Raw genomic sequence first — 19,716 nt, forward strand, 5'->3', positions numbered from 1 at the left:
TTCGTGCAAAATGCTCTCCCAAACGTAACGAAAAGGGGTGATGTGTCGCTTAGTTGGCGTGTGTTTGGCCTAGACCACTGTAACGGTGCACATGTAGTAAGGTGAATTGAGTTTAGGGACAAATGGGTCCTTGGATGGAAAGACGACGTCGTTTTTTGTTTGCCCTATGTATTCAAATGGAACTCGTTTGCCATTACCCTTGTTCATTTCTGTGAGCGGTTGAGGGTGGTGGTATTGTGCAGTCTTAAATGGCCAGCGACGGAGCTTCATCCAGCACACGATGCGTTCCACTGCCGCCAACCGTGAAATGCGTAGAAGCTGTAGAGGAGAAGGACGAGATTGCTCCGACGTGTAAATGCGGGGTGTACTACGCCATATTGTACAAATCGAGGACGACGACGATCTCCAATAGATTGTTCTTTAGATGTCCATTCTTTAAGGTATGTTGATGATTTTATTCGGTCAGTTTGATTATACGGGAGTTGGTTATGTTTTGTTTGTTTTGGAATGATGAACATGCAGCTGAAAAATTTCAATCACTGCAAGTTCTTTTTATGGCTGGATGACCATGTTTCAACAATAAAAGTCCTTGAGAAGTTTGTTACGGAGAACGAGGTTGATGATCTGAAAGTGTATCTTGGGAAGAAGGTAGTGGAACAGAAACTGATTGATTTGGAGAAGAAGGTGTTGCATCTAGAGAGGAAGAAGAATGTTAAACTGTATTTGGTTATTCTTGTAGTGGTTTCTGTAATTTTTGCTTCTGTTATTGCCAAACTTGACTGAAAAGTAGGTAAAAAAATTATGTAATGTAGTATGGGATGAGTTTTTATTTTGTTGTATGCTGTTTGAACAAAAATGTTGTAAGCTAAATTATGATATTTTCAACAAAATGATTGCCCTAAGCAAGTTAATGGCATAATTATTTAGAGATATGATTATATATGTAAAGCATAAATTAATCTCATGAAAGAGTTGTTAATGTTGACAAAAGAAATCAATAACATGTCTACTGCCAAAGTAAGGCATAAGTTAAGCCTGCAAGCTATACATAATCATATTGTTTTCAAAATAGTTGCTTTGTAAAATAACAGTGTTTTCCAAAAAGATGTTGATGTCATGACTAAAGTCTAAACATTTAGCATTAATTACTTGGTTTGTTTAGTCCTGGAGTGGGGATGAACTTAAACAGTCGTTGGGTTGCTTTGCCTGCTGTTGCCAAAGTATGTGGAGATGCTCCTGATGTAGTTGGTTATTGTAGAGAGGGGAGATGCTGTTCACTCTAAGGAGGTGGCACAGACTCCGAAGGTTTATTTGTCAAAGGCTTTCTCCTGACTGTTTGGATAGGCCTAAATGGCCTTGGTGCAGGATGAGATGAAGACTGGGCTGGGGTCCTGAATGGTGCTTTCAGAGGCATTGATTGTGTCGCAACTGCTGCTATTGAAGGTCCAGATTTTTGCTCAGGCATCGTTGCAGCGTTTGCATTCGAATTACCCTTCATAAAGATCGAAACAAGTGTGAATATAATGAAACCAGCAAACAACAACAATGAAATGCCACCAAAATTCATACCTCATTAGCAACTGAATAATTTAGCAGAATTTTATTCAACATGAGGAGGGTTCGTAGTAGCAGCGGGTCTGAGATGAGGCATTTTATAAAATGTATCCACTTGGTGTAAACACTCCCAATGAAGCACATTATATAATAGGACATTTAAAACCACTAAGCATTAAATTATAGACATATAACACCTTAAATAAAACTATAATAGACACTTAAATTCCTGAGTTTATTATTGGGGAACAATTACATCCCTGAGTAAGTAAGGACTACTTCTTCCTCGGGGGCTGATTGGGACAAAGGTAGAACCACTAGTGATTCAGAGTCCTTGTGCTTTATCCTTGGTTTTTTCGTCTTTGGCTTTCAATTTGGGTTGGATGGGATCCTTTTGCACGTCTTGTAGTTGTGTCCCCTCTCACCACACTTGCTACATGTGACATAGAAACTCCTCTTCAACTTGTCACCAGCAATAACAGTCTCAACTGGATTTTTCTGTCTGTTATGCACCTTGGAACGTCCAATTGGCCTTTTTAACATAGGTGGAGCAGGCTTAGTAAACTCAGACCTTGTCCAATATTACTCACTAGTTACTAGCTGGATGAAGTGCTCGTATGTCTTTTTAATGGACTCCATATATAGCCATGGATGGACATAATCATCGGGATTATCATGCCATTTTTTTATTGCTACTATAGTATGAATGCACGGCATCCCTTCACGGCAGGATAGCAGTTTCACAACAATAGAATGGCATAAACATGATTAAAATATGAAGAATTAATAGAAATTCACAACATAGCTAATATCTCGAAATTCACAGCATAGTTAATATCAACAGATTCACACCAAGCATGTCCAAATTGATAGCATGGTTAATTTAAAAAAATTCACATAATGATTATAATAGAAATTCACAGCATGGTTAATCTCAACATGGTTAATATCAGCTATGATTAAAATTGAAATTTACAACAACTATGATTCACAGCATGCTTAAATTAAGAAAATGCACAGCATGTTAAAATTGAAATTCAGAAACCTGACTGACCAGTGAGTTGCTATTTGTTATACGAGCAGCTGTGTTTGATCAGATCCACATCAACTTTGGATTCCTTGTAAGTGACTTCAAACCGTTGTGCTCGTTATCACCAATCCACTCTGCTGTCCATTTGTTGCTTGGTTTGATAAGCCTTTGTAGCATTTTCTCTTGCACTGGCGCCAGTTTCCCTTCATGAGTCCCCAGAAATTTCTTGTGTTGAACCATTCGCCGCATCACATAGCACCATAATTCCTTGCACATTGTGAGTATGGGCTTGCATCTGTACTTCACCACCTTTGCGTTAAACGACTCGCACATGTTGTTTCTTAGGTTGTCAACATTGGGACCATGGATAAAGTATGATATAACCCAGCTAGCATGTTCAAATTTCATAAGGTAGGCCCAAGCATCCTTATTCACTTCTTTCGGTCTTTCCATGGTTGTATTGAATTCAAAGATGGTGGTGCATCTTGCACAGTCCCACACTATTTCTCTTATATACAGATCCTTGAATTGGTTTATGAAATTCTTCCAGATATGCATCATGCAGTTTCTGACATGTGTACTAGGCATTACCTCTTTCAGTGCAGGTAGCAGTCCCTAACAACAATGAAGGCATCAAGCCATGTTTACAAAAATATATAATCCAATAAATGACTGAGACAAGAAACAGGGAATGACAAAAAAGGAACTAACCTTCTGTTGATCCGACATAAAATTTCAACCATGATTGCCAACATCACCAATATCCTCCTGTAATAATATTAGGAACCACTTCCATGATTCTTTATTTTCGGATCTTGCAACTGCGAATTCAACCACGTAAAATTGGTTGTTAGCATCCTGTGCAATAGCAGAAAGTAGTTGTTCCACATGGTATGTTTTAAGAAATACTCCATCTAGGTGGATCAATGGTCTGCAGCCACTCTTGAATCCCCGCTTGCAGGCCTAAAAAAAATATACAACTTATCAAACATAGGGGGTGCTTGAGACTGAGGAATCAGGTCTAGCAATGCAGAAGACCCAGGATTACTTCTATGTATCTCTAATAAGTAATCCCTCAATTTTACGTAATGTTGCCTTTCGTTACCCATCATCCTCTCCCTTGCCTCCTTCACAGCTCTATACACCATCTTTGGGTGTGCAGTAAGGTCAAAGTCCTCTCTTAGAAAATCAATAGTTTCATGAGTTGTCATATGCGGGTGCGTTGCCATCCTCTTCTCCACCTTTTTACTGATTCAGTGTTGATTAGCGGTGTTGCTTCCAAAGTCCCTTCCACAAGTGTGCTCGTTTCTATAAGTCTTGACTTGGAAGCATTGTAATTGCCGATTGTATGACAAGTGGGCAATCCAAGCACACTCATCGTCCTTGCACCCAACCCTAACTCTTTCGTTGTCATTCTTGATCCAAACTAACTCCCAGCCTTCAGCAATAAAGGTATCATTTACAACATCTTTGAACCTCTCAATTGTTGCAAATCTTGTTCCAAGCTCAAATCTTTTCTCTCCGAAACTATATTGGTCATTGAACTCAAGCCACTGATATTTGTTTCCGTCATCCTCAGAAGAAACGGGGTGTATGCAGCTCATCAGATTCATACTCCTATACAATATCATCACCATTCGTGTCTACATTACTCATGTAGTCTACCAGTGCTGGCCTTGGTCCTCTGGTCCTATTGGACTCCTTTGTAGGCCTAGATCTATTGGGCTCCCCTGCAAGCCTTGATCTACTATGCTGTCCACCAGGCCCACCTGCCTCGGGCTCATGGGCAAGCCCTTTCTTTCTTGCAGCATATCTTGATCTTTGAGACACGCATCGAGCTTACTTCTTGGGTTGCTTACTTGGCTGAGGGGTTCTCTTAGAGGAATGAGGCACTTGTTTTCTCTTTCCTCTGTCAGACACAGACCCACTGACAACATCTTTCCCACTCTCACTGTAATTTTCGTTACCGGGAGGTGGAGGTGCATACGGCTCATCCTCTGCGCTCTCGTAACTATCGTGTTCCGTCGACGACTGATCCAATTCATCCACCTTGACACGAACACTATCTTCCTCTACCTCATCGTTTTCCTTACCAACACAATTTACAGGCTCTGGGTCATCAATAGGATGATAAAAAAAATATGTAAAACTCATAAGTATCTTTGTTTCTCATCTTTGCTTGGCGCATCTGGTTGATGCATACATCTTCCCTCAGAACATGCAGCCCTGACTCTATACCCTTGTTCTTTGGATCATACCAGTATGCCTCCTTGTATGATTGATATCCCAATCCTTTGAACAGTGTTATCAAGTCACCGAAATTTACAAAATTCAGGTCCATCGGTGGGAAACTCTCAACCTTACCATCCATGTAAACTAATTCACCACTCGGGGCCCTTTGAAGAAAAACAGGAAACACGAAAATATCTACCATCTGCAGCATTGTTTGACTCAACGATTAGCACTAAGCATTACCAAATACACAACTACCTTTCACCTAAACCCCACACAACCCATCTTCCATGTCCTTTCCAATACTACATTACACCTAAACCCCAACCCACGACACGCATAGCAGATAACGTTCGAAAGTAACAGTCCCATTCAGTTTCGCAATAAGGGTACTTACTGGTACAGATGACAACCAAAATTCCACCAACGAAGTTTTACCGGTGCAACGTTACACGAAAACGACGAAGGGAAGAAGATCAATTGTTTTTTTTTAGGAAAAAGATCATACATATGTGTGCTAGGACTTCTTTGGAATTGTGTTTGATTCATATCGGCTTCTTTGGAATTATGTTGAAACTCAAGAACTACAACCAATGTTCTCAAAACATTGCCGTTTTACCTCATAAGGACCTATTTGTCCAAGACTTTTTCCAAAACGGCCACACCAAGCTTCCTCAACGGTACTGTGTTGACACATAGGCCTAACACACGCCAACTAAGTGACACATCACCCCTATCCGTTACGTCTGGGAGAGCATTTTGCATGGAAGGATCGATCCGTCACACGTTTTGAATAGTGAGAAACATTTTTGTATTTTAAAATCGTAAGAGACGAATTAGTCCATGATTTAAAAGATCAGGGACTAATTTGTCCTTTTTCCAAAATTTTAATTCATTCCTCCTAAAATATTTAACTTAGTTTTTTTCATATTATAAAATTAATTTTGTCTCTTTCTAAAATTTAGTCTAGCTCTCTCCTTAATTATTATTAGAATAATTATGTCATTTTAGATGTAATAAATATATAATTACGAATGTTATATTATATAAGATAACTTTATATAAATATTATTTTTTTTAGATGACCGTAATACTTTATATGATACAAAATTTCTTATGGCTACGTTTGACAAAGGCTGATTTTAAAATAGAAATACACGAATCATAATTAAAAAAAAAAGGTTTCAGAGGGTGTAAATTTATGTACTTTATATTTTCTAAAATTAAATATAAAAAAGATTCATTTTCTATTTTTTGTATTTTATTTCAAAAACGGATGAAATAACAGTAGTGTTGCTTTTTATTAAATCAAAACCTGCAATTATATTCAATCATTTTACAGTTGAAAAATATTAAGAAAAATCCAGAAGAAGTTGAATAATTTTTTACTCATCTGTGCAAACGAAAAATAATAATTAATCGATCACTTTTAGATTTTAATTTCATGTATGGCATATATGTAAAATGCTAAAATTTAGTAAAACAAATATTATTAGTCCATTCTCATATATTTTGATAATCGTATAACAATATGCAAAATTAAAAACAGAAGGTATTCTGTTTTTTAAATGATGAAAAAAAAAAAAAAAAACACCCCCGCTTTGTTTCATTAACCAATCAAGAGTGTAGCCTTAAATTTAAGTCCACGATCCAATCCAACGAAAGATTCAAAGATGCTGTGGCCTGTGGAATAGTAAGTTAGTAACACAAAATTAACAAACCTCGTTCTATATGTACCAGTAAATACAAAAAAGGAACTAATTATATATCGCATAATTTAGGTAGGAGATCATTTTAATAAAGATACTAAAAATATTTTTTTTTTAAAAACGTTCACATATATTATGTTATTATTGGATATTTTTATTAAATTGGTTAATAATTTATCTTTTATTATAAACTAGAACAAAATCAGTTTATTATAGCAATAATAATAAACTCAGTTATCTGTATTATAATTATTAGATCCGATTTAATCCAATCAAATTATACAATCTAAATCTAATATTTTTAAATTTTTTGATAAAAAAATAATTATATCCCTGATTTTTTATTTTTTGAACATTTAAATCCTTAAAAATTTATAAATACAAATAAATCCCTAAAATAATTGAGTTTATTGTTATTGTTATAAAAAAAATCGATTACGTCCAATAATAATGCGACATGTAAATGTCTTTATAAAAAGACATTTTACATATCTTTATGAGAGCATTCCCATTAAAGTAAGTCACAACTTGTTAATTACTAAAAGAAAAAATTTAGGGACTAGCAACTTTGTTAAATTTTGGGTAGTATATAATCAGCAAAAAAAGTGAGTTATTGAATAAAATCTCACACTAATATTACACTATTAAAATTATTATTGATGACTATTTAATGACTATAAAATATAAAAGTTATTGTCCCCTAACATTCTTGTTAATAAAATAAAAAAATGTAAGATAACAACCTTGGCCGTATTTGAATTCAGTCTTACTATTTTTAATTTTGGTTGTAAATTCCGCTAAACGCTTTTATATTTCTAGAACATTTAGAATAATTTTAGATAATGAATGCATTGTTTATGCACCATATAGTCGGTTCCTTTTCTTGCAAAAAAGCCAAAAATACATTATGTTCTCAAAATTTCATGCAACTGAAAATTTGATGTGTACATTAAATAGCTATTATACTCATTCTTGGAAAGCTATTTCCATAGATTGTTTAATTTTCACACCCACATGTGTGCGTGTGACTAATGATTAAATTAGTCTTTAAAAAATAAGTTATTTTTTTAATTTTATTTTTAAAATATTTTATTAATTAAATTAATTTTTTAAAGATTATAATTAATTATTTTTTTATTTAATTAATAATTTTTGTTAATAATTAATGATATAAAACATTAATTGATAATATACATAATATTTAATTAGATTCTAAATAAATATATTTATAAAAATTTATCAATTTAATTAATATTTTTAATTTTATAAATTTTAATCTAAATATAATCTAATGATACTAAATTAATTATTTTTTATAAATATATTTATTCAGCATCTAATTAAATATGTTAGATTTTATGTGTGATATAAGTTAATATTTTGTATCATTAATTATTGATGAAAACTAAAAAAATTGTCAATTGAGTGACTGAAAAACAAAAATAATTAATTTATAATTTTTGAATTGAAAAATTAATTTGATTAATAAAATTTTAAAAAAATAAATTTAAAAACTAATTTAACTATTAACTCTGTATATGCTAATCACATACTAATAATTTCTATAGAACGGAGGGAGTGTTAAAACTTTTATGTAAAACTAATATTTTAATTTCATTTATTAAAAAAATTTTATATTCTCTACCATGATTTATTTAGTAGAATTTTAAAGTAAAATGTATTGTTTTATGTTTCTTTAGTTTTATTTTCATTAATTACGATGGTCTTATATTTTCTCTCATTACCTTCTTGTTGACATTTGAAAACGCATTAACGATGCATTTTTCTTAAATTATTATCCCATCAGATCTTTATATATTTGTATAATAATAAAAATGCTATGTGCATGATAAAAATTAATTATATTTTATATATATTTTATATTTTAATTTATATTCTATAGATGCAGCTAATTTGATAAATAATTTTTATTATATACGTAACATGAATGATATAATAATTTAAATAATTGATAAAAAAGAGTCAAATAAGTAATGAATAATATAGGATTTGGATCCTCTAAAATTTAAATTTCACTTTAAAGAATAAAATATGATCTTCTATCCTTGAATAATTTTTTTTTCATATTTATTTTTGGTCCCACCTATAAAATCAATAGTAAAAAATCACATTTTACTCTTTAAAGTAAAATTCAAACTTTAGAGGATCCAAATCTAATAATATTGCAGCATATGTTTGAATGACAGTACAAAATTATAAATAAAAAAATCTCATCTTCATAACATTTAGGAAAAATGGTTTTATAAGGTATGATTAAGGACTAATAAAAGCGACTTTGAATTGCAAAATGCAAAATTTTTAAAATTTCAATGAATTCTCATCATAAAGTGAGCTTTTTTTAACAAACAATTAACTTTCTTTGAAATTCTTATCACCACGTACAGTATTTCTTTAATTTGCTTCAATTTATCTTTTACTTTGAATCTTTTTTTCATAACATTTGTTACTCTTTATTTTCTATTCAAAGTAATATATTTTATACCTTTAATTTATAAAATAGTAAAACATTATTCCACTATTATCTTTTTGCATTAATTAGATATTGTTGTTTAATAATATTATCTTTTGACTATAATTAATTCCATATTTCTTACCAATTATACATTTAAACAAAATAATTCATAAAAATGTTAATGAGATAGATGAATAATCAAATACGAATAAACAAAATAAAGAATAAATTGATTTAAAAAAAGAAAATTGGAGTCGTCTCTGTTTATAAAAAAGATGGTAAAATTTTATCAAATATGGTTTGAACGTATAAGAAGAAGATCAGCTAAAACATTCAGACAAAAGAATGGATGAGATGAAAGGTATGTGTACATGTGATGAATAGTAAAAGAAGATTTAAAAAAAATCATACATGAAGTGGTTAAAAAAATTTTACATATCAAAAATCTCATTGTAAACATAATACATGATAGAACGTAATATCATTGTTTGATACATGTAACAATTCCACTTAATGAAATAAGACTTTGTTGTTATTGTTTTTATTTTACACTTTCACTTTTAATTTTCTTTACAAAATTATAAAACAAAAAATACTAAGTGTTTGTTTAGGCGTCATTAAATCGATAAAAAAATTAATAAAAAATATTTTTTAATTTTTTAGTGTGTTTAACAAATTTTTCATAGTAAAAGTATAAGCAATCGAAAAAAAATCTTTTTTAACAAGCTATAATTTACATCTTTTCTTAAAAGATATTTAAAAAAACGATGTTTTTCACATGATAAATGAACCAAAAAATTACTTTTCTTTTATTTTATTCAAACATTATTGATAGATAATTTTTTTTATATGAGATATCCAAACATAAAATCACTTTTACTTTTATAAAAGATTTTTTAAAAATATCATTAAAAAATATGTTTTTTAAAAATGACATCCAAATAAACCCTAAAATAAAGACGTTTAATTTAAAACGTCTTTTTTTAAAGATATTTTATAATAATTAAAATTTAACACATATAATCGATTAAACTATGTTATTTTTGTTAAAATTAGGCAAGACAAAATAATTTAATCGAAAAAATAGTGAATCAAATTTTAAACTGGTCTAAATTAATATTTTTTTTATAAAAGTTGACTACAATACACTTATTATAAAAAATAATTAAAATACTCCTATTATATATATATATATATATATATATATATATATATATATATATATATATAATAGGAGTATTTTAGTTATTTTATATAATAAGGATATTATAGTCATTTTTTATAAAAAATTATTATTAATTTAGATCGATTCAAAATTTAATTCACCATTTTTTTGTTAAATTAATTTATCTGACCTAATTTTAACAAAAATAACATAGTTTAATCAATTATATGTGTTAAATTTTAATTATTAAAAAAACATCTTAAAAAAATGACGTTTTAAACGTCTTTATCTCAATGACTTTTTTATAAAATATATATTAAAAAAATATATAAATATTAAAAATGTGTGAAACAAACAACACAAACATATATAATTACATACAAAAATATATAATAATTAATTTTTTTATATTTCTTTAACGTTTTCTCAAGAATAGAAATAAAAACTCAAATAGAAGAGAATTATTTTATTTAATTTTTTTGTGATGAATTCATGAATGTATAAATTTGGCATTATGATAGCACAGTTGTTGGTGTGTTGTATCCAATTCAGTGTTTATCTTTCAATTTATGATTTCTCTTCTCACTTCATTGATTCATTCAGGATTCACAGCACATTTCCTGCTGAATTCTCTTTCATTCTTATTTCTTTCTGTGGAATTTTCCTCCTTACATTAAATCATTTTTGACTTATCCTTACACAAGTTATTAACCTCTTCCATATCAGACTCACTCCTTTGTTTTCTTTCTTCTGATTCCTGCCAGAAATTCTTGCTGTTTTTCCGTTTTGATCAGAGTAAGACAATTAACACCTCCTTATATAAGGCTTCATCCTCAAGGAATCATAACATCACATCACAGCTTTCTTTCTGGTTTTCTGGTTTTCCTTTTACCTCTTCCTCTGGTTCTAGTTTTTCTGGTATTCTGTGGGTGGTTCTCATTTGCTATAAAGTTTTTTAAGGTTGTTTTGTGTGTTGGGTTCAGTTTTCTTCTAACAAAAATGGTAGCTGTTGTTAGCATTGGTTTTTCCATGAGAATCTGAGTCTCCGGTGAGAGAAATAGAAAAAAAGATTTGAGATTTTGAAGGAGGATGGAATTGGGTCTCTAAAAACGTCAAAAAATAGAAGTCTTTGTTTTCTCGCATTTTCAATAGCTTTTCTTTCTCTCTCAATTCAAATCCCGACAATCTCTCTCTCTCTTTCTCTCTCTGTCCCTCTCTCTCTCTGTTTTGGTTTTCAACCCAATCTGGGCTGCCTCTGTTTTCGGGGTTGGGACAGAAGCTGAAACTCCCTCTCTGGATTTCTCTGTCTCTCTCTGAATTTCTTATCTCTGTCTTTTTCTCTCTCTCTCTCTCAAAAAACCATGATTTTCGAAAAAGGGTCAATGCATTCTTCTTCTTCCAACCTTGACTGCTTCCTCCGCTGCACCACCCCTGTGATTCCATCCCAGTTTCTTGCAAAGGTATGATCTTTTTCAATTTCCCATGAATTCTATCGATGATGATCATTGAATGAATGATGAGTTTTTGTGTGTGCAGTCTGAGATGAAAGGCCTGAATCGTCTGTGGCATCCATGGGAGAGAGAAAGGGTGGAATACTTCAGTCTTAGGGATCTATGGAACCGCTATGATGAATGGAGTGCGTATGGTGCTGGTGTCCCTATCACCCTGCCCAATTCTGACACACTTGTTCAGTACTATGTTCCTTACCTTTCTGCAATTCAGATTTTCACTAGCAACACCTTCAGGTTTCTCTCTCTCTCAAAAACTTTTTCTTTTTTGTTTGGTTTAGGGGATTATGTTTGTGAGCATAATAATGATTTAGTAGCAGGTTAGTTAATTGATGAATTGATATTGAATTTCAGGGAAGAGTTTGAGACAGGGGAGTGTGAAACAAGGGATTCATGTAGTGATACATTGAGCGATGAGAGTGAGTGTGAGAAGTTATGGAGATGGGATGGGAGTTCCTCAGAAGAAGGTGGAATGAATAATGTAGAACAAGATTCTCATCAATTGCATTTTAATGATAGATTAGGTCATCTCTATTGCCAATACTTTGAGAGATCAACTCCATATGGAAGAGTTCCTCTAATGGATAAGGTAATTTAATTTTCTTAGGCCATATCTTACTTCAGCAACTTTTATTATGTTTGTTTATTGTTACTACTACTTCCTTCAATGGGGGGTGCATCATTCATCTATATCTATCTTCTGCTTTTTCTCACCTTAATAAGGCAGGAACAACCAATTGATTAGCCATAGAATTTTGGGAAAGTACTTAAAGGTGTTTTGATTTAACCAAAATTCCATGAATGATAGCTAGCCATCCGTAGAAGTTAGTAAAAGGTTTTTTTTCTTTTTAAATTTTCTTTTGCCTTTTGACTTTTCAGTATGAATCTAGCTGAATACATACTCTCTTTTTTTTTCTGAATATTTTCATTTTTATTAATTATACATTTCTTTATAAAATTTCCCTTTTCTTCCTTTAAATTAAACAAATAAAAGTTCCTCTAACATAAGAGTTAGCATTATAAAATAAAAAAAACTATAGATTCCAATAATGGTTTATGACTTTTTATTTTTTTTTCCAGATCACAGGGTTAGCTCAAAGATATCCAGGGTTGATGTCATTAAGAAGCGTAGACCTTTCACCTGCAAGTTGGATGGCAGTTGCATGGTAATTAATTGAATAATTTCCACTTTTTTCTCCTACCCCCTATCTACTTTTTCTTGACCATGACCATATCCATCTTCAATCTGCCACCAAAAAAGGCAAAACTATAACCCTAAATGGTTAAGAACATTTTATTTTGAATTGGCCCTAACATTTATCATTGACATTAGGTCACTTATGTATGTCAACATTTACTATTAGTACTAGGGTAATTTATAGTAAATTTTCATTCATACTTTACATTTATTTTTGTTAAATTTCAGGTACCCGATTTATCACATTCCCATGGGAAGAACAATTAAAGATCTTTCCACATGCTTCCTCACTTACCACACACTTTCATCTTCATTTCAAGGTACTAAATATTATATTTTACTCCCATGATTGTCTATTTTCTATTTTTCTAATTTTTCTTCCAATTTTTCATGTCTCTAGCCGTGATGGAAGGGCCCATTAACATTCACTTTCTTGAACCGTACAAATTTTGGAAGAAAACATGCCAAATTGTTATTTAAAAAAAAAAACAAGATCTTTGACCGATATTATTGAATTATTGAATAAAATTATTTTACTATAATTTAATTTTTATGTATTCAAAATACTTGGCTTATGGACCAATAATTTTAAAAAAAATTTAATAATGAAAAATTCTTTTATACTGTCAGTGTAAAATAATTAATAGTTAAACCACAAATTCAAGAAAAAAAATTGTCTTTTATGTAATTGTCCTTTTTTATTTTTTTGGCTAAATATAAATTTATGAATAAGATGGTTTGCAAGTTTGCATGATGGGGGTGTTGTGTTATGGTATAGGTATGGACCTTGATGATGATATTGAGGGTGGACATGAGAAGAAAAAGGAAGAAGAGGAAGGAATCTCTTTGCCACCATTTGGTTTAGCAACATACAAGATGCAAGGTGGGAATGTGTGGGTCTCAGGTAGGGACCAAGAGAGGCTTGTCTCACTATTGAGTGTGGCTGATTCATGGTTGAAGCAACTTAGGGTTCAGCATCATGACTTTAATTACTTCATGGGTATTCGCCAAGGCTAAAGAGGAAAAAAAAAAAACATAATCAAAAGGTCCACTATTATCCTCTCTACAAAGAATTTGCACTTGCAAATTAAAGGAACAGGAAATATTGATAGCTTAAGGAAAAGGGAAAAAAAAGAAAAAAGAAAAAAGAAAAAAGAAAAAGGAAAAGAAAAGAAAAGAAAAGAAAAAATCCTCCTTTTTTTTTTTGGGTATATTTGGTTTTTATGCATTTTCTTGGACCATACCGTTAATTGGTTTTTTTTTCTTCTTTTGGGTCTTGTGGAGTGAGGAATAATATTAACAATATTGATGGAGTTTTAGGAGTTGAGGGGGATTTGTTATTAACCCTTTTGAGAGAGAGAAAGAAAGAGCATGTTTTAGGAGCAACCCCCCTATTGTGAATTATGAATTGTGAATGTATAGAGAGAGAGAAATAGGTGAGAAGAGGAAAAGAGGGAATGAAGTGAGAGTCTATGTTTAGAAATTTGATGTTTATGTATCATCACTTCACTTGCTATTGACCGTGTTAATGGTTAATGGATTGGATGAGTGATTTCATATCAATGGAGCATCTTGCGCATGTTTTTCTAATTTCCTTTCATTTTTCTTTGGTTATATATAATTGTTCTTAGTATCTAATCTTAGTACCGAATCTACATAATATGATGTAAACTTATTGGGACTCTAGAGATAATTCGTTTTTCTTTTTTTAAAAAAAAAAAAACAAAATTAGAATTTTACCTTGAGGTTAAATTTTTTTAAATAAAGTAAAAAAAAATACTTTAACTACTCTTAAATCAAAATATTTATGTATGTATGTCTCTCCATCGAATCATTTACTTATAAGAGTTGCGGAGTCCATTATATACATAGTTATCTACATATAGATAAATTCAAAAATATATATATACCTATGTCTAATGGAGTTTAGTATACACATAGTTGTCTACATACATATGAATCTAAAAAAATATTTATGTATATATGCTGACCACCGAATCATTTACTCGTAAGACTTATGGAGTCCACTATATACATAGTTATCTATATATAGATAAATCCAAAAAATGTGTACGTATATCTAACCACTTAATCAGATAAAATTTGTGGAGTCCACTACTTACATAGTTATCTATATATAGATGAATCTAACAAAATATTTATGTATATCTAATAAGTGAGTTGTTCACTTGTAAGACTTGTGGGGTCCACTATATACATAGCTGTCTATATACAAATAAATCTAAAAAAAATATTTATATATATTTGACCACCTAATCATTCACTCTAAGACTTGTAGAATCCACTACATACATAGTTATTTACATACAAATATATCTAACTATCGAATCATTCAGTCATAAGACTTGTAGGATCCACTACATACATAGTTATCTACATACAAATATGTTTAACCACCGAATTGTGTAAGACTTGTGGAGTCTACTACTTACATAGTTATCTACATACAGATGAATCTAACAAAATATTTATATATATCTAACAAGTGAATCATTCACTCGTAAGACTTGTAGGGTCCACTATATACATAATTATCTATATACAAATAAATCTAAAAAGAATTACATATGTCTGACCACTGAATTATTCACTCGTAAGACTTGTAGGATCCACTACATACATAGTTATCTACATACAGATATGTCTAACTACCGAATTATTAAGTAATAAGACTTGTAAGATCTACTGCATACATAATTATCTACATACAAATATGTCTAACTACCAAATTATTCACTCAAAACTTGTGGAGTCCATTACATACATAATTATCTACATATAGATATGTCTAACTACTGAATTATTCAGTTATAAGACTTGTGGGATCCACTATATACATAGTTATCTACATACAGATATATCTAACTGTCGAATTATTCAGTAATAAGACTTGTAAAATCCACTGCATACATAGTTATCTACATACAAATATGTCTAACTACCAAATTATTCACTCAAAACTTGTGGGGTTCATTACATACATAGTTATCTACATACATACGGATGAATCTAAAATAAATATTTTTATTTGTTAATGACTTAATTTAAACATTATTAAAATATGATAAATTAGAAAAAATGATATAGGAGCATAATTTAATTTTGTTTGTATGTTTTATTGTAGTATCATTTCATTTTTTCTCCTCCAAATTAAGCAGTCTATTAATTATATATGACCTAATTAGTGTACTGTGAAACTTTGCTATAAATTATAGTGTACTTGTAAATGTGAGAAAACCTTTTGTTTATAATGTGGCAACGTCATTCCTAGTTCTCATCGGCCATTGGACACAAAAGGTTTTTAATATTATGGCCAATAATATACTTCATTATTTTTCCTATTTGGTGCACACTGATTTAACTTAATAAAGAAAAGAAAAAGAAAAAGAAAGAAGGAATCTAACAGAGGGGATTCTTGAGAAAGGGATGGAAGGGTTGGCTTGTTTTAATTTAATGGATAGCAATGCATCTTCGATTGTTTCCGTGTGCATCCAAATTGAATATTATTACTCATTTTGATAATAAGTAATATTATTGGTTACACACCAATAGGAAAAAAAGCATAGAGTAAATGTATGGTGTTAATAATGTCACTAGTTTGATAAAGTAAATTTCTGAGATATATCACATCACTTTATTTGTATAATTTAATAAAATTCAATAGATATAATTCAGTTCCCTACTTTTTTTTTTAAAAAAGTTAACATGGAATTGGCGAATTGCTAATAAGCAGGTAAGGAATAACTCAAAACAAATAATTAAAGCCCAAAATATCGGCTAAGTTTGAAAAAATTGAATGCTGATATCTTTCCTATAAATGTTGTTCATCATGATCATCCTACAAAAACTGATTAATTAATTAGTTTCATTTTCTCTTCTTCAAGTATTATTTTTCTGATTTTATTATTTAAAAATTTAATACTAAAGTGTCACTTTTTTAAAATTAATTATTCAAATGCCACTCTTTCTATATTTTAATAATTAATCATAATTAAAAAAGAAATAATAAATTAGTTATTACCTTAGCAAAAATGTGATATTTGAATAATTAAATTCAAAAGGATAATATTTCAATAATAATAAATTTTGCAAAAATAACACCTTATTAGTTAAATTTATAGAAAGAATTTAAAATATTCTTAGAATACCGATTTTCAATATTTTTAATCGTTAATTTTAATTAACGATTAAAATTATTGGAATACTAATGTTTTAGAAACATTTAAAAATTTATATTTACTGATTTTGATGGCGAGTATGTTGTTAAAATATATAAATATATAATAATCAATATAATATTACTTTTTAGTATTTATAGAAATTGATTTAAATATATTAACCACTAATTTATATATTTAGAACTATTGCGACGACTAATAAAAGGCAATGATGTATCGCTATCAGAATGAATGATGTTGTTGTTAATTGGTTTAGGGTTATGATGTGATGTGATGAACCTAAAAACGCAGAGTGGAAAACGTGGCCACCAACAACGATGGCCGCAACATTAATATCCCTTCTTTTCTTTAAGCATTGAAGCCCGTAATAATTCTTTTTTCTCAATGAAATTAGAGTCAAATAATATATATTCTGTTTGAGGAAACTTACAATTCATAAATTATTTGCATGTGTCCATCAAATCATCGTCAAACATACACAAATTGTCAAGCATACAATAGTGGCGCTGAAAACAATATTTTCAAGTATGTGCATTTTTTTTAGAAGATATTTATTTTTATTAAAACAGGGTAAATTTTATTTTATAATTAGACCATTGTTTTTAATCAGAAGTAGTAGTACTTTTTTTTTTCAACTCTAATTTATTATAATAATATTTAAAAAACAAAAAAATCAGTTAAAATAGTCTAAACTTATCTTATTTAATATTTATTAATTGTCACGATAATTAATAAATATTAAATAAGATGAATTTAAATTTTTTTATCTCTTTAATATTATCGAATTTATTAGGTATTACTATGTGCTTCTTTTAATTAAAGAAATTATAGATAACATGTGATCATCATAAATTTTCAGATATAATATTTACGATTATTTTTTCCCTCAAGAAGTACAGTTTTCATCATTTTTGTTTATTCAGGTGTAAATGTCATCAAATAAGAAATTGACGAGAGAACCGGCCCTACCAAGATTGCTATATATAAACAATTCATTTTGATCATTAATCATATCAATAACTAACTATACCAAATTAAAAGTAAAGAGATGTGTATTTAGTGGAATCCATGACAAATTTAAAATACAAATTTCTTTACTTTTAGGGTATATATAGTTGTCAAAATGAATGGTTTATTATCATTTGATTGAGTGATAGTGATGATAACCACACCTTCAGGGGATACACAGTAAATAATTTATTTATTTAACGAAAACTCACGTATAATTATTTTCATATAAAATTATTAGTTAAAATTATTAAATAATAATTAGTTAAATATATCAAATTATCTAACATACCAAGATAAATGCAGGTAAGTTTCTACCTATTTATTTACATACTATAATCTACATCAAAATCTTGATGTAATAACCTGGATAATTAAATGACTATAGTTACAAACTAATTAAGTGAAATTAAACTATGTAAAGTTATTAAAGGTGTGTTTGATTTGACAGAACAGAATTTAAAACGTGTGTTTGTCTTATATTTTCTTAGAATGATAAGACACAAAAAGCATAAATAAGTTGCCAAAATTACCATTTTTATTAAAATAATTAAGAGGGAGAGAGATAGAGGAAGGACAATTTAGAAATGACGTAAAAAAATGAGAATATTTTGGTTTGAAGAATTTCATTAAGTTCGTGTCTTTGTAATCAAATATATTTTCCGTATTTCTGTTCCTAATATTTTAGAATACAAACCAAATGAATCTAAAGTTACTAATTGATTTTCACATTTGTATAGCGTAAATAAATTGTGATTGATGAATATGATTCAAACTTTTCCCACTTTTATTAACCCTCATAATGCTATGAAATTAAAACTTAGAGTACGTTAGTATATATAAAATCAAATGAATAATAACTAGTCGTCTTTAATTTACGTTAGTTACTAATTAATCAATCTTTCAAATAACCAATTTAGATTGGTCGAATAGTCAGATCTTTACAGACAATTATTAAAATTTGTTAAGAGTTATAAAATAAAAAAAAAGTAAGTTATAAACTTACTCTTAATAGAAATAATTACTCTATGATTTTATTCTTTCTCCTCCATTAATTCAAGGATATCCAAAGTGAACATTTGATCATAAAAAAATTATAAGTGAATTTAAAAAAAAAAAAAGGAAACTGAAGAAGTACTAGTATTATTATTATGAGTTTATGACAAGTAGGCATCCATTAAATAATAAAATATACATCGTGGCAAACAAGTATTTTGGATGAAAAGAAAAAGAAGTAACAATACTCGATTCCCCTAAATGTTTTAGAATTTTATCTATAAGTAGGTGATGATCACAAATTACAATTTAATAAGGTGATCTGAAATTGATAGCAACAACAAAGCATAAATGTTAGTGAGAGAAGCAAAGTGATAAGGTTACGAAAGTGAGTAGTAAGTAGAGTGTAGTGTTTGCAACTACCAACAATTCCATAACCTTTGCGGTCAAATACACATGGTAGCTACGCTTGTCGCCTATGCTTCTTCAAAGTCAATGCAATGCATCAACATCACGTTACCTGTTTCCACTTTGCCTTGTCTATTTTAACCTAACTTAGGTTACAAATTTTTATGTCATTTTTCTTCTCACATCAATTTATTGTCATAATATAAAAAGGAAAAAGATATAGTAACAATAACTCA

The 19,716-nt window shown here is 29.7% G+C and overlaps 2 protein-coding genes across 2 annotated transcripts; both read left to right on the top strand.

Moving 5' to 3' along the window:
* Window positions 1-248: 248 nt before the first annotated feature.
* On the top strand, window positions 249-783 carry LOC130945848 (uncharacterized). Its single transcript, XM_057874545.1, has 2 exons — window positions 249-440; window positions 523-783. Exons 1-2 carry the CDS (start codon window positions 249-251, stop codon window positions 781-783), a joined length of 453 nt encoding a protein of 150 aa, XP_057730528.1.
* A 9,946-nt stretch (window positions 784-10,729) lies between these two features.
* LOC130944084 (uncharacterized) lies at window positions 10,730-14,441 on the top strand. The gene is made up of 6 exons (XM_057872229.1): window positions 10,730-11,623; window positions 11,700-11,908; window positions 12,026-12,260; window positions 12,752-12,837; window positions 13,098-13,189; window positions 13,648-14,441. The coding sequence occupies exons 1-6, from the start codon at window positions 11,525-11,527 to the stop codon at window positions 13,884-13,886; spliced, it is 960 nt and encodes a 319-aa protein (XP_057728212.1). The 5' UTR covers window positions 10,730-11,524; the 3' UTR covers window positions 13,887-14,441.
* Window positions 14,442-19,716: the final 5,275 nt, after the last annotated feature.

The sequence above is a fragment of the Arachis stenosperma genome, chromosome 8, assembly GCF_014773155.1.
Source record: "Arachis stenosperma cultivar V10309 chromosome 8, arast.V10309.gnm1.PFL2, whole genome shotgun sequence".
Lineage (NCBI taxonomy): Eukaryota > Viridiplantae > Streptophyta > Magnoliopsida > Fabales > Fabaceae > Arachis > Arachis stenosperma.

Coding starts and splice junctions, on each gene's coding strand:
- LOC130945848 (XM_057874545.1), top strand. CDS start 249: ATGGCCAGCGACGGAGCTTCATCCAGCACACGATGCGTTCCACTGCCG. Junction 441..522: donor TTAGATGTCCATTCTTTAAG/GTATGTTGATGA, acceptor ATGAACATGCAG/CTGAAAAATTTCAATCACTG.
- LOC130944084 (XM_057872229.1), top strand. CDS start 11,525: ATGATTTTCGAAAAAGGGTCAATGCATTCTTCTTCTTCCAACCTTGAC. Junction 12,838..13,097: donor AGTTGGATGGCAGTTGCATG/GTAATTAATTGA, acceptor GTTAAATTTCAG/GTACCCGATTTATCACATTC. Junction 13,190..13,647: donor ACTTTCATCTTCATTTCAAG/GTACTAAATATT, acceptor GTTATGGTATAG/GTATGGACCTTGATGATGAT.